This window comes from Phalangium opilio, unplaced genomic scaffold (genome assembly GCF_054372755.1).
Source record: "Phalangium opilio isolate 3A_F unplaced genomic scaffold, DU_Popi_V2 ptg000026l_1, whole genome shotgun sequence".
Classification (NCBI taxonomy): domain Eukaryota; kingdom Metazoa; phylum Arthropoda; class Arachnida; order Opiliones; family Phalangiidae; genus Phalangium; species Phalangium opilio.
Window position 1 is genome coordinate 2,054,528 of NW_028324157.1, and position 15,982 is coordinate 2,070,509.

The 15,982-nt window shown below is 36.9% G+C and overlaps 2 protein-coding genes across 2 annotated transcripts; both read left to right on the forward strand.

Annotated features, from left to right (window-relative positions):
• The first annotated feature begins 2,875 nt into the window (after positions 1-2,875).
• On the forward strand, positions 2,876-5,983 carry LOC149691187 (uncharacterized). Its single transcript, XM_089869483.1, has one exon. The coding sequence runs from the start codon at positions 2,876-2,878 to the stop codon at positions 5,981-5,983; it is 3,108 nt and encodes a 1,035-aa protein (XP_089725609.1).
• Positions 5,984-6,994: 1,011 nt separating this feature from the next.
• On the forward strand, positions 6,995-8,695 carry LOC149691188 (uncharacterized). Its single transcript, XM_089869484.1, has 3 exons — positions 6,995-7,790; positions 7,856-7,942; positions 8,021-8,695. The coding sequence occupies exons 1-3, from the start codon at positions 7,524-7,526 to the stop codon at positions 8,693-8,695; spliced, it is 1,029 nt and encodes a 342-aa protein (XP_089725610.1). The 5' UTR covers positions 6,995-7,523.
• The last annotated feature ends 7,287 nt before the right edge of the window (positions 8,696-15,982 follow it).

Genomic DNA, 15,982 nt, shown 5'->3' on the forward strand with positions numbered 1-15,982 from the left:
AAAAGTAAGATATAAAATGAAAATACACAAAATAGATAAGATGAAATATATAAATATGAATAAATTTTAAAAAGTAAATATATATGAATAAATTTTAAAAATTAATCTTTAAAAGCAAAGGCCCCTCTGTAACGAATCAATAGAGTATTATTATACCCTATTGTAAACCTTTTCAAATGCTAATATATACTTACCACCCGCCACGGTGATTAGGATCGGGGTGTCGCGCGGAACTGCAAAAGATTAGTTTACAATTAATAAATGATTCATTAGTTTACAGTTAATAAATGATGCATTATTTAAAAAAGTTTTCTATTTACCGTCAGATAGGTTTAACGCTATCTCGCGATGATCGGCGCCAGGAATCGGAGGTCCTTCCTGAATGACAACAGCCTGGGGTGGTTGTTGAATTCGCTCAAGCGGGTCATCGGGAGGAAGGATGTTTGGAGGAGGGGAAGGAGTACCAGGGTATGGGGGAGGAGGGGTTTCGATACGGGGCCGGTATTCAGTGTTGATAACGTTACGTAAAATGGGGATATCTTTGTCGCTATCGTCACCCCAATTACTCTCCCACGAATAAGGAGATTCAGCACCGGCCGGAATTAAATTACGATTGGGTGCCGGCGAAACCGGAGCTTCGTCGGCTAAACCCCAATCGACCGAGCCGGCGCGGCTCTGAGGTGCCATTTCTTGAGCGTTGAAAAAGACCTCAATTTTTCTAGCTCTTACCAGAGCGCATCTATCTCCGTTATGCGGGAATCGTAAATGGGGGTCATAGACATCTTCCCCTCCCGGCATAATGCGAATTGAAGGGGCACCCAACCTTCCTATATCCACAACCCGGAGGGTTCCAAGAAAAAAATTTAAAAATTCTTTTTGATCTGGCCCTTTTACGTAAACGGTATCGCAACCTCGGGTTAATTGTTGAAGTACGGTTCGGATCTCGTCTTGACCGTATTCACCATAACGCCCCAAACCGGAATGTCTGAGGTTATTATAAATAACCGTGTTATCCGTTCTACGGAAACACTCCTCGTCAGGAATTTGAAAATTCCTAACGCTACGTTCACCGCTATCGCGTATGCAGCCTATCTATTAAAATGAAAACACACGTATAAGGAAAAATTCTAAAATATTAGTTAAGATTTAATACCTCTTTGACTAGAAACCTACAACGTAGGTTCCTAGCGCGACTAAAAACGATCGCGAAGCTCGTGGCGATAAAGATAAGGGACTCCCTATTTTAAAATATAAGTCTCTTAATCGAGGGTTTAAATCTAATAGAAAATACTTACATTATATGTATATATTAAGTTTTTAAAAAGACTTCTGAGTAAAGAAGAGGTTATAGATATATGGTGATGCGTTAGAAACTAAAAGACACTAAGATAAAGGTCACTGTTGCCTAACCATTTTAAAATACTAGAAAAATACTTACATTTTTTTATTGCGAGACTAGAAGAAGAAGTTATTGAGTTTATGAAATTTTATTGCGTTGTAGAGAATACAAAGGCTTAAACGCTGTATTTATACATTTTTTCTCACCCACGAGTATACGAGTTTATGAAATTTTATTGCGTTGTAGAGAATACAAAGGCTTAAACGCTGTATTTATACATTTTTTCACACCCACGAGTATACTAGGAGTCCGATAGTAACACGAAACCGTTCATCGGTGATAGTATAATTAGTTATAAAATTTTCGATAGTTAAGTGTAGCCTTAAGATTACACGTGAAAGACTTGGATAAAAAATTAAAGGAAAACAGATGTGTTTGGAGACTTTGAAAAATAAAAGATACGAATGAAATCTAATATTATTTAATCTATACATATATAATAACATAAATAAAGACGATCATCGACGATAGGAAAGATTTATAAAATATCTATAACTATGTTTAAGATTACAACTGAACGAGTTATATAAAGTTAAACTAAACCAGATGTGTTTGGAGACTTAAAAATAAAAGATGCGGATGTAATTTAATATTATAACGCGAATAAATACGTTCATCGGCCTATGGGAAAGAGTTAGTTATAAATTGTCACACGCCGAAAACTAATTTAATTTTGACCTTAAGGTTATAATTATTCAATTTCGTTAAAAAGAAACAGATGTCGTTGAAGGTTTAAATATAAATTTAATTTACTGAATATATAATGACGTAGTTAAGTAATATGAAACCCTCTCGGACGTAAAGCTAGAAAAGATAACAACCGTATAGTATAAAAGCTCAGACTCAACGTTCGAGATTCATTCGTGCCGAAATTACTGCATTAACATCTCGCAGCAAGAAATTTCTATTCCTGAGAATGGTGAGTACTTTATACTTTTTCAATGAGATTAGAAGATCTAGTTCATAGGAAATAGGCATTTCAATAGGCCGAATCAAAGGATGAGACACAATCCTGTGACAAAGAAGTAGAGACCTTGTTATCTCAGTCGGGATTTAAAAAGGAAGATTGGAAAGATCATACAATAGAATATGGTCGGGATAGATTATTAGGTGTTAAAATATCGTCGTTCAATGGTACTCTATACCTTGATATTTGGAGGTACGCGAAATCAAAGAACCCGCGAAAACCGTTTCCCATCCCTACTAAGGACGGTATATGTATTAAATACGAGAGCGCATTTGAACTGAAATCAATTCTGAACAACGCTCAGGGAGATTGGGGCGCAACGGTATATATGTCAGAAGAACCCATTCAAATAGCCACCACGCCTGACCGAGAAATAGCCATCTTTAAATACAGAGGACAACCCTATGAGAAGCAGTTCGTAATTAGAGATTCAGACGATCTCCATAACATAATAGTTGCCTTGGAGAAAACAATCAATAGATTTGAAGAACTTTCCCATTAAGAAAAAAATGTCGGACACTTCGTCATCCTCAGATGATGAACTTTATCCCATCGATTTATCCACAAAATTTAGACCTGAACAATATTTCAAGATAGACAAAATATCTAATCGAAAATCTAGAAAATATAAATGTATTACAACAGAATATAATGTTAAATTCCGTAACTTAGAAGAACTAAAATCAACAAAAATTCACGAACAACTTTCCCAAATATTAACATCTCTTATAAACCAAATCACGCAAAATAATGAAGAGTATAACTTAATTAGATTCGCCATAAGCTCCGACGCGTTAGAGAACCCTGTAAATTTAAGATTTATGGCGATAAATGAGTTAACTCCTGATCGATTACTCTCTAGTATCGAAAAGGTGGCTCAGTCCAAACGTAGTCTTTTATTAGAGGGTTCTCTAAAAATTGATGTTATTCTTTTAAAATGCAATGTTCCAATGACAGGTAGAAAAGCGGTGCATAATCGAACTATAGCTGAACTGGATAAATATATTGATCAAGGTTATGCTTACATACCTATTAGAAATAATGATACTCTATGCGTTTCTAGAGCCTTAGCCGTGGGTAAAAGTCTAGCTGATCGAACTTATTTAAAATCAATAGGAAAGCTAAACGAGTTTAATCAATGGAGCTTCCGATTATTAAGAGATGTAGACCACCCTTCCCAAAAAACCGCGGCTTTAGAGTTACACGCATTAGCCGAAGTCCCGGAGGGTCCTGTAGATTTATTGGGTGTTCAAAAGTTTCAAAATGCCTTGTCAGATTACCAGATTGTATTTTTTTCAGCGGAAGAGAAGTTTGAGAAAATATTTATAGGTCCTCACAAGGAAAAAAAAAATTTCCTCCTCAAAGTTGGGAATCATATGCATGTTTTACGGTCTTACATCTCAATGTTCGCGGCTAAGGCTTATTGTCAATACTGTTTAACCCTATTTTACGGTCTGGAAGAAAAATCTAGTCATTCTTGCTCGGAAACGGCTAAGTGTTACCGCTGTTTAACAACGGAGGCTTATCATGAAAAAGACGAGTATAAACTCATAAGATGCGAGGAGTGTAATAGATATTTAAAGGGAACCGAATGTTTCAATAACCATAAGAGTAACGGAACATGCGATTCTTTGAAACGATGCGGAAATTGCGCTAGCGAAATAAAACCAAATCATAAGTGTGATCTAAATTGCAAAAATTGTAAAATTACGCATGAAAAAAATCATTGTTGGGTGATGCCCCTAGATATTGATTATCCTCCTGTTCGTCTTCTATACTTCGATTGTGAAACTATCCCTTTAAATAATGAACACACTCCCGTACTCTTGGTTTCCGCTGCGCAAGAATCCGTTGATTCAAAAGAATTTACCATTCGTGTCTTTTGGGGCTTTGATTGTATAAAGGATTTTATAGACTATCTTTTCCAATGTGAGACAAGCTCAATTAAAAAGGGAAATAAGAAAGTAAAGGTTGCGCGAATGTTGTTTTCCGATGTAATCTGCTGCGCTCATAACGGGGCAGGGTTCGATTTTTTCTTTATATTGAAAGAAATACTTAGAAGGAATATAGTTCCTGAGCCTATCTTCAACGGTTCAAAAATCATGGCACTCTTCTTAAAAAATCTAAAGATCAAATTCATTGACAGTTACAGATTTATTAGTGTCCCCTTAAGAAAATTTTCATCTACATTCGATCTCGGGGAAGAAAAAAAAGACTATTTCCCGCATCTGTTCCATAATGAAAAAACGCTAGACTATATAGGCCCTATACCCGAGATACACCAATTTGAACCCGATAATTTTAAAGATAAGGAGCACGCGGATTTTATGAAATGGTATTCGGAAAGAAAGGATGTACCCTATAATCTGAGACAGGAGCTTGAAACATACGCTATTCAAGATGTTAAGGTCTTACAATTAGGAATGGAAAAATTTAGAGAGTTATTTAGGAATGTCTCCGGAGTCGACGTGCTTAACGTAGGTGGCATTACCATAGCGGGAACAGTAACTAATATTTTCCTTCACAAACATCTTGAAAAATACACACTAGGTGTCGTACCTGCAAAGGGTTTTCGTGGAAATTTTAGTATCGGAGCCTTAAAGTGCATAGCCTTGGAAGAAAAATTACGCGGGGTAAAATTTCAAACTGCCTTGTCATTGGAAGGGGAAAAAAGGGTGTCAAACTATTTAATAGACGGATATTGTAAAAATCCTGAAATTGTTTTAAACTATAACGGATGCGTCTATCACGGATGTGTAAAACACACAAAACATTACGAATACAACCCTATAGTTAAAGATCTAAACAGAAATGTCTACGAAAGAACTCTAGATAGGGAAAATTACCTAAAAAAGATTTTACCGAACGCCGAACACCTCAATATTTGGGAATGCGAGTTCAATGAGAGATTACGTGATGATCCTGACGCTAAACTCTATTGTGACAATTTAAAATTTAAGCAACCAATTGGATCCAGGAGTGCCTTGTACGGGGGAAGAAGCGAGTGTATATGTTTGTATTATAAAGCAAAACCGGGCGAGTCTATTCAATACCTAGATATCTGCTCGCTCTATCCTTACGTATGTAAATGGGGCGTATTTCCTAAAGGTCATCCTGAAATTATCACGAAAGACTTCAACTTTGAACCTAATTTCTATTTCGGTCTTATTTCTTGTCGAGTTTTAGCACCTGAAAATCTATTTTTACCTGTACTTCCTATTAAGACTAAAAAGAAACTTTTCTTTGCTTTGTGTTTAAAATGCGTTGAAACTGAACAATCAGTCTGTACACATAATTCGGAAGAAAGATCCTTCTGTGGTTGTTGGCCAAGTCCCGAAGTATATCTAGCAGTTAAAAATGGATATAAGATTCTAGAGTTTTTTGAAGTCCAGTATTACAAAGAAAAGTTTGACAGAAAAGAAAATACCGGTTTATTTGACACTTTCATTGATTGTTACCTTAAAATTAAACAATCTAGTTCAGGTTGGCCTTCGGGAATAGAAAGCGAAGAGCAAAAAGAAGCGTATTTAAAATCAATTTATGACCGAGAAGGAATAGTTATTAATAAAGAAGAGATAGTGGACAACCCCACTCTTCGCGCCATTAGTAAACTATAACTAAATTCGCTTTGGGGTAAAATGGGTTACAATACGGATAAGAGAAAAAATGTATACATTGACTCTTACGCTGGATTAGTTAAGATAATAACTGATGAAACGAAAGAACTGTTAGACCTAAAACCTGTAAACGATAAAATCTGTTTAGTCAGTTATAAACTAAAAAAAGAATACGCTCCTACCTACTACAAGGGAAGTCCCACGATAGCTTCCTTTGTTAGTTCATTAGGACGTATCGAGTTGTATAATACGATAAGTAAAATGGGTAAGAGGTTACTTTATTGTGACACCGATTCATGTATAGTTGTAACAAAGGAAGGGGAATATTTACCCCCCTTATCTAGTAATCTAGGGTGTTGGACGGATGAGTTAAAGGGTGAGACGATTCTCGAATTTGTCTCGACAGGGCCTAAGTCGTACGCTTACCGTACCTCGGACGGTAAATCTGTTATTAAGATGAAAGGTATTACCCTTAACAGAAGAAATGAAGAAATCATTAACTTTGATTCGATTAAAAGTGTTTTATATAGTCCCTCGAAAACTTTGTCGGTCACCGTTCCATTTAATGTTGTAAGACGTAAAGAAACAGCCACACTTTTATTAGGCAATCTAAAGAAAACCTTTGGATATAGTTTCAATAAACGTAGAGTCTTAGAGGATTACACAACACTTCCTTACGGACATTTAAATCATCAAGACCCGTCTGCCACGTCAAATGAGAAAACGGACCACTAAACATCGGGTCACGTTTTCCCACCTGGTCAAAGTGAGAGTGATACCGTACGAAGATCGAGTCAACTACGAATTCATAGACGATATTAGAGAACGTTTTAAAAATGGAGAACGGGTTAGAATATCGCCTCCGCTTAGAAACACCGATGACCAATTTACTGGCTGGTCCAAGCAGCTCGGGGAAAACAACGTGGGTAATAAATTTACTCAAATATAAAGACATTATCATGGACAAACCTCCTGATAGAATAGTCTATTGCTATAGCGTTTATCAGGACATTTTTGATGAACTGAAACTCTTTTTACCTATTGAATTCCACGAAGGACTAATTCCTAATGATCCTGATTTTTTTGATAAACGAATAAATAATCTTTTAATCCTAGACGATCTAGCTAACACCTGTACCAAACAGGAGTTTATAAGTAATCTTTTTTGTGTCGGGAGTCATCATTTATCTTTAAGCATCGTGCTGCTGTCTCAAAATGTCTTTAACCCAGGTAAATATTCTAGAAATATATCATTGAACTGTTCTTATATCGTTATGTTTAAAAATCCTAGGGATAATAACCAGGTTCGCTATTTAAGTCGTCAGCTTTTTCCTACAGACACCAAACGCCTAACGGAAGCGTACGAAGAGTGTACCGAAAAAGCGTATTCTTATATCTTAATAGATCTAAAACAAAGTACCGATAATAGTTTAAGACTTAGGTCCAATATATTCCCCAATGAAGGACCGATGGTAATCTACGTTAGAAAATAATAATCCATAAAATATAAATCTCAATTTATTTAACCTCATTTCGAGACATGCCTTTACCCGTGTCGGTTAGGAACCAATTACCCTTTTTAAATCTCTTGCGTAAAAGCGGTGTGAAACAAAGAAAACTTTTAATATCAAAGTGTACGCGACCCCAATTGGATTGTATAAGCGGTATTTGTTATAATTTGAAGAACGGCGGTATTCCATTGAATCGTCATAAAAAGAAAAGACTTCAACGTTACAAAAACGTAATAAGGTATTTATCCAAGAGAGGTTTAAGCGACAAAAAGAGGCGACAGGTGTTAATTAAACAGGTAGGAGGATTCTGGCCGGCGTTGCTTTCAATGTTAATACCGACAATAGCTTCGGTCTTTACTAGATAATGAAAAAGTGCGTTTTAGTACCAGCGGCTTTACTGACGGACAATCAAAAGGAAGTTAACAGTTTAGACAACGCCATTAAAGAGGTACTGAGAAAGCCTGGTTCTGCCGAGGAAAAATTGAAGGAGTACCTTTTAACTCTTCAAAAATATTTATCTTTAAAGAGTTTAGCGGAGCCACCAAGCGTTACTATCTTGCCACCTACAACGAGTTCGTCTTTTCCAGCACCCGGAGTGTCGAGTAAAATACAGCCTCTAAGTCCTTCATCCTCGTCTTGGATTCCTCCATCGTGGCCTACCCCTATCCAGAATATACCTATTAATATCTCTACCCCCTCCCAAATTGTCCCTACTAATGTCGCTACCCCTCCCCAAAGTATCCCTTTTAATATCTCCTCGAGTCTGACTACCCCACAACCTATAATGAGTAGTACAGCAATGGGTCAAACACCGGCGATGTCGTTTACTACGCCAGCGTCTCTCTCTCGAACGACCAGTATGCCTATTTTAACACCCATGGGACCCGTGGTACCGAAACAGCCCGGGACGTCTCAAACGCCGAGTATGCCAGTTTTAACACCCATGGTACCGAATCAGCCCGTGACGTCTCAACAGGCCTTATCAACGAAGGGCGCTTCTGGTTCAAAGTTCCGGAAACTTAACCCTAACGATGAGACTTCGCCGAAAAAAAGACTCGCGAAAATTCCATCTACGAAATCAAAACCGTACCCTACACAAGCCAAAATAAAAAAAGATCGCGAAGCTAGCTTGAAAGAGCTTCAAAAGCCCGAATCTAAGATCGAATGGGTAACTTATAGAAAGGCAAAAAAAGAACCTTAATAATGATTATTACATTTTATATAAAAGCATCTAACTCATTATATTGAAAAACACGTATCTGATTATATAAAAGCATGTATTTGAGTATATAAAAAAGCTTGTATCTGATTATATATAAAAGCATGATAATTACAATTTATATAAAAAATTATAATCGAATAATAAATATTTTTATTCTCGCATTCAATACAAATGTATTACAACTTTATTTTATTGATTACATTTTTCATATCTATGTCTTAACAAGTGCAGGCAGATATTCCATAAAGATAAGGCGTCATTAATTTCCGTTTTATTTTCATACATTTTCAGAACTCTATGAAACGAATTTCCCAGACATCTTTGAATAAGAAAGAATATACAATGAGGTCCGCAACAAAGGGAGAACATATCTTGAATTAATTTATCGTTATAGATCCATCTGGACGCGTATTTGGCCAGGTTAATTTTATACGTATCCGGGCTCTGCCCGTAACTGCAGAAAAAATTACCTTCGCCATTTTCAACGTAAATGGCTACCCAATGAAGCCCAGGATCCTCGGCTCTCTCCGTGTTCAGAACAAAACAAAATTTCTTCTTTCTAGGTTTCCTGGGAAGCATGTCTCTAGGAAAAGTACCTAGATAGTAGGGTTTTGTCCTCTGATCGCATGATAATATTTGATTTATTTGTAACGTATTCATATCACTTTAGATAGTTCGTATTCGTAAAACGTTCCTTTAATTATTTCGTTATTTTTGTCTTTAACAACGTATACTGGAGGATTACGGTACAAAACCTTATCAATAATAAAGATCTCTTTTGTAAAGTAGCCTTTATATCCCTTTGAAAAGGTTTTTTCAAATTTACTCAACCTTACTAAATCACCTTCTTTTAGCTTTGGTTTTGTCCCAGGTTTAATGGTACCGAAAAGACGGTACCACACCTTATGCTCATTTTGTAGATTAACATTGACTGGCGCGATACCCGTTGAGCGGTGTATCGAGTGATTGTAAGCCTTAACTATTTTTGGTAACGCACCCAGATAGCTACGAGTATCAGCGCTAGTCATGAATTTGTGTATTTTCTCTTGAACCGTTCTGTTAAATCTCTCGCAGATCGCAATTTTTTTATTCCCGTAAGCTACGTAGTGATGAATACCTTTCTCTTTAAAATATTGCTGAACTGGTTTAGCTAAAAATTCAGAGCCTGCGTCCGTATTTATATTCGTGGGTACAACATCTTTATGTATTATTTTGAAAGCTCTTATAACTTCCGCGGAAGTCTTGTTTTTAATAGGTATAACGTAGGCGTATTTACTCAAAACATCTATATTACTTAACAAATATTTCATACCCTTGTTGTATCTGGAAAGTTTATCTAAAACTATTAAATCAGCCTGATGAGTCTCATCCATAGATGTCACTGTAATTTTGTTGCGAGGAAACTTTAATCGACGATAACGATGAATAGTATAGGTGGGTTGTTTTAATAGAAAACTCTCAACTTCTTTCCTCGAAGACTGAGGAACTCCTTTCATTAATTTATCCAATCCGGAAAAAGAGGAGGGATTTTCGGGGTCGTAGTACGCGTTTGAGAGAGACATTTTTTCTAAACAAGATCGAAAATGATATCTGATAATATAACGTAGTTGTAGGGTATTATATAAGAGGGAGAGATACAATTTTCTGGAATATTTTCTAAATAAGGAAAAAAAATTGATATATAACGTAGGTATAGGAAACGCAACAATAGGAGTAGTTTATATTTTATTCGGTTACTTAAAAATTAACAATACATTGTTTTTAGACCGACAAAATTTCCAAGAATATATTTTAAATAGATACGTCATTAAACACTGGATCATTTAGGACATTAGCTTCGGTAGTGGTTGTTCTCTGGCGAATATCTCCTGGTCCCTTGGCACCGTTTATCGAGTAATTTCGATATTAAATTCATTTTGCTCTTCTCCGAGGTAACGCATTCCAACGATTTCAAATCCTCTCGGAATATTTTCAGACGCCTTAGAGTAATCCATGACCCAATACACGCGAGATAAGAGTGACATATATTTTAACCGTACATTAGTTCAGTTTTTAGACCGACAAAGTTTCCGAGAATATCGTTAAATAAAATTGAGACGTCGTCTTCGTAATCTCCGTATTCCTCGACAAAGGTTTCTAGAATTCTTTCGTAGTTAAGCAACGGAATAGCTCTAATTAGGTTTTTCTCCACTCTCTCGCTCCAATTAGTATCCGTGGGTAAACAAGTGATATCGTGGGCGATTTCGTTGTGACAGCTGATATTTTCGCACGAATCAGTGAAATTAAATAAAATATTGGTCAAACTGTCCAAGATAATTTTCTTCATTATTTCTCTGGCCTCTTCTTTTCGCTTTAATTCGCTACCAATAACATTTTTCAAGTTCTTTAACCTTAACCAACTGTCTTTATTTAATGAAAATCCTTTCGATGTTGAGAATAGAATATTATACCTATTATTCGATCCTCTAATATATTGACGAATATCAACTATTTTTCCTCTCTGACATACGAAGCATTCTAGCTTAACTCTCTGAGTACCGTCAACTAACCAAGTCAGAAATCGTCCCGTTATTCCGTTAAAGAAAGCGTCAATATCCGCTTCGAAAGTCCATATACTATTCCAAATACAACTGTCGAAAGACGCTTCGGTTTTAGTATCGAGTCGTTTGACATTGAAGACGGGAAGAATTCCGCTTCCAACGTAAATGTTTTGCTTCTCCGATAGGTAGTGTACTTGATTCATCTCTAACCGGTTATGAGAGAATGCTTCTTAAATCAGAGGTTATATAGAGCCTTTTTACTCGGGATTAAATAACACCGAGCGATCCCTAGTTATCATGATAGAATTTTCAAATTCGGAATAAATTATGCACGTGACATTGTGTGGTAAATTGTTTTTAAATTTCATATTGATACGTAGATTTCCTTGTCGGGGCAAAGAAAGATGACTAGCCCCCGCATTTTCATCCGGGCTTAAATCTAGGCAATACAAAGCGTAACCTTTTTTGGACTCTTCGTACGTGATAAAATTTCCCTTGTTTTTTCTGTATGTGTTTAGAGAGGTGAATAACGACATGTACTCTCGAGTGTATAGATTGTTTTCGTAATCAGGCGTAAAGGCTTCCGAAGGATAGGTATCGGTACCGACGTTGACGGATAGGTAATTAAGATCAAAGGTTTCAAAATTAAAGGGGTTTAAAGAATGATTACCATTAAAGGCCGAGGTTCGAACTAGACCTATGATTACTCTTTGAGGTATTTTACCTAAGAAGACGTTTTCTCGATTAACGTCGTTCATTCCAGCTGGAATTGAAAAGGTTTTCACGACTGTTTGATTCAAAGGATAGATGGCGCTGGTTTGCTCTAATACCGTAGCGTGGGCTAACATTATTTCGGGATTTATTTTTAGTCTTTTAACGTACAATGAGGCATTATCGATAACCACTTTATATTTCTTATCAGCGGCTTCTTTCGATATTACGCAAAACTCTGGTTTGGATCGAATAAGCCTAAATCTAACGTCTACATTATTCAATAGGAAACGATTTAAGCGACAAATATCAACGTGTAACGGGGCGTATAAATCTATCGTACTCGATACCTTGGCTCTCTCGGCTCTTCTTAATATCCCATTGGTAGTAAGATTTTTATTGGCTGCCACCCAGGCGGAATCGGGATCGATCGGATTATCCTTATAATACAACCCTAGATTTAGTTGGCTTTCTTTAGCATCTATACCGTAATTTAATAAATTCTCGAGATAAGCGATATAAGGGGCTCCTTGGTTAGGGGACTGAACGCTCGTGTTTCCTAAAAAGACGTCTATTTGGGAAAAGAGGGCGGCGTGTAAAAGATTAACCGGAGCTACTTTGGTTTCAGCGGCTGGTACTTCGGTGCCGTCCAAATGAAGCACCCTGACCTTCAGCCTTAACCTAGTTTTAGAAAGGTCGATATAATGTTCGCTCGTGCCAGGGACAAAAAATTCCAAAGGTCCACTATCCGTTACGGAACTTAAAGGTTGATAACTTTCGTCGCTACTAGTTATAATATTAGCGTTCAAAGGGGGTGTCGCGAATAGGTCTAATTCCCCCATCATCCCTTCGAATTGGGCCATCTTGTTTTATGATAAAAAATCGGCCTTTGATCTACTTTTCTTCTTGCGTATCTTCTGACGTTTCCGTCGAATACCAGACCCGTACTGAGAATTAGCCAGACTATCACCCGCTTTATGAATTAAATTTGAGCCGGCTATTTTTAGATTCCTTTTGAACGCTCTCTTGGGTTCTTCTCCAGCGCTCATATCTTGAATAAACCTTCCACCAAGTCCTAAAGCTTCTTTACCCACGCTCAGGGCCGGAAATAAGCACAGGACACTGGACATTGTCCAATAAAATTTCAAAATGTCCCATAAAATTTTTAAAACCTAAGGGGGTCACTGGACAGTTTGACCAATAAATTTTCCGAAGTTTTGATAGCTTGACTATGGAAATGCGATACTATTTTTGCACACTCCAGTGGACAATGTCCTATAAAATATCTAGTCAAAGTGGGGGTCACTGGACACATGTCCTATAAGAATTTTTTCTTATTTCCGGCCCTGCCCACGCTCTTAGCTATCGGTTTCGCTAGAGGAGTTAACATTCTCATCAAAGCTCTAAAAATGCCTCCTAAACCAAATCCTTTCTGCACTAATACACCTGGTGGAGATCCAAGGAACTGATCCTGATAATAGGACACGTACCTATTAGGTCGAGACATGTCGTCTAAAGTGAATTTTGATAATGATGCGATCCGATATAAAGGATATAGGAGCGTCGGCTTCGTCTCTAATATCAATTTTGATAGTTTCAATTTCGTTGGATCTTATAGGATAATAGTCTATAGTATCGTATGTGATAATTTTCTCCGACGTATCGTTTTTAGTGGGAATGACGCGTAGAAGAGGTTTGAAACCAGAGCCTATAAACTGGGGGTATATCAGATCAGTGTAAACGTATAAATATTGACTGACTAAATCCGGTTTGAAGTTGGCGTTTGCAGACCCTAATAGACGATTAGTTTGGTCACCGAATCCTAACATAGAACCTAATTTGTTACGAACGCCTCTAAAAAGCACGGTGCACTCCTTATCAGTCGTTATTCGAACGGTACCGTTATCGTTTAATGAGAATTTAAACCGAGATTGATGAGCTTCGGGTATCGCTCTATTCATAGCTTCCAATAGGGCGTCGACACTATAGGGTCCCTCAGGAATCTTTACCGTTACCATACGATTTTGAAGTTTTAAAGTTTTTTTCAATTTTATCTCGATATAATTATTGGTGTAGTTTATCGTAATATTTCTAGCTTGTTGAGACAATGGAATGGGACAAATGTATTCTCCAGTAATGTACTCGTCCGTTTCGAATCCTAAAACCTGAGCCAGAGGGCCAGGAGCTAGCCTGGCCTGGTGACCGGCATCGACTGATAATTTAACTCTCTTGATAGGAGGCCCAGTCGGAACTGACATATCTATAACCTGTATTTTTACGGGAAAATTCTGTTTTTCAAGCTGAACGGTTAAGTCACGCACCAGTTTATTCTGCATTGAAAAAAATACGGCGTTTCCATTTTTATCTTTCGAACCTTCGTACTTTTTGCGGTATTAACTCTACTCTTCTAACGTCCCAGCCATCATTCGTTAAATATCGTTCAGGTACCTGTATTTCGAAAGAGTTACAGGTATTGTCTATTACGGTTGAAATTTTCGGTGTTAATATTTCCGATAAACCAATTTCCCATTCGTTTGAAAGAATAATTGGTTTACCTAATTTCACCGTGAAAGACGATTGTGAATTATCGGGATATTCATCAGTTTTATCACTTAACAGAGTAACGAAAAAAGAATTGACCGACATAATTGATACTTTATTTAAAAATGAATGAGGATTTACACGTTATTCAATTTTATTTAGAAATAAAAGGTTGAACTCGATGTGATGGTTAGAGCGGGGTTCGATCTCGCGACCTATTGATTGGCGAACAAACGCGCTAACCACTACACCGAGAGCAACCTTAATCCCTTCCTACGTTTTAGAGAAGATTACATTAACATATACTTGGAAATAAAACTGGTAAATGTTCATGATAAAAACTATCGGGAGTACCGAATTTACTCATTTGTTCCTGTATGTATTTTATAAAGTCATTTCCGTAAAATTCGGCTTTTTCTTCTAAACACAATGGCGCCGGTGAATCCGTTTCCGGGGCTTTGGCTCTTGGTTGATTTATACCGTGACCCAATCGGGTAAATAACAGCCCATCTTCTAATTCCTCCAAAATAATGGTACTTCTAGGTAATATGAATCGTTTCAAAATTTCCACCTGATTCTGGTACTCGATATCTTTTACTTGAGGCTCTCTATCTTTAAACATCGGGCATATCTTCGTAACACGAGCGATTTTCCCACTTTCAGATACTCGGTGTTCGAAACATATTGTATACATAGCGCATTGATCTAAAAGATACGCGACCATATATTGGAAATCCTCGCGCCCTTTGAATCGTTGATACGTCACTATATAACGCATTCTGTGTAAGAAGATCCCCCTCGGAAGTCACTGCTCTCTTCAAGGCGTTCGTCGAATAACCGAAATAAAGAGAGATCACTCTTTTATCAAACAAACTCTTATTTAAGTCTGGCGATTACGTCACGACTAAAGACAAGTACAGACACGTCCAAAAACCGTTTAACCATATAGAGGGAAAATTTTTAAATTATTTCCAAATTTTTGGATTCATTATCGCAGAATTTAATCATGATGTAATCAGTACATTGTTTTTAACATTTTATTTCAAAATTTGATTTGTTTTTTACACCATTGACATATTCGTTTGTTTATATATATGTCAGGAAATAGTGAATATGGTAAAAGTAAAGGATAGAGACCAAAAAGCGAAACTACTGGGTTCATCGTCAACATTCCCAAAATAATTCCTACAGGTACAGTTATAGGAAGTAGAATAATATATGTTCCAGCTATAAAAGAATATTTGATTCCAACCTGTAAAAGCCTCAATATACAACATCTATTATTACAATATTCTTTAGTCTTGGATTTGTTTGTACTTGAAACGTATTTCTCCGTTACTGACACATCTCTCCCAGACTCGTCGTTACAACAATTTATAGGTATGTTACATGTTGAAAACCCTTTAACAAGCGGACATTCCGGGGAATATTTTCGATACTCCTCATTCTCCATTAGAAGTCACTGCTCTCTTCA

Excerpts from the sequence above, each read along its gene's own strand:
- LOC149691187 (XM_089869483.1), top strand. The coding sequence starts at position 2,876 with ATGTCGGACACTTCGTCATCCTCAGATGATGAACTTTATCCCATCGAT.
- LOC149691188 (XM_089869484.1), top strand. The coding sequence starts at position 7,524 with ATGCCTTTACCCGTGTCGGTTAGGAACCAATTACCCTTTTTAAATCTC. Across the intron at positions 7,791-7,855 it reads GACAGGTGTTAATTAAACAG|ATAATGAAAAAGTGCGTTTT; the intron begins GTAGGAGGATTC and ends GGTCTTTACTAG. Across the intron at positions 7,943-8,020 it reads TAGACAACGCCATTAAAGAG|AGTTTAGCGGAGCCACCAAG; the intron begins GTACTGAGAAAG and ends TTATCTTTAAAG.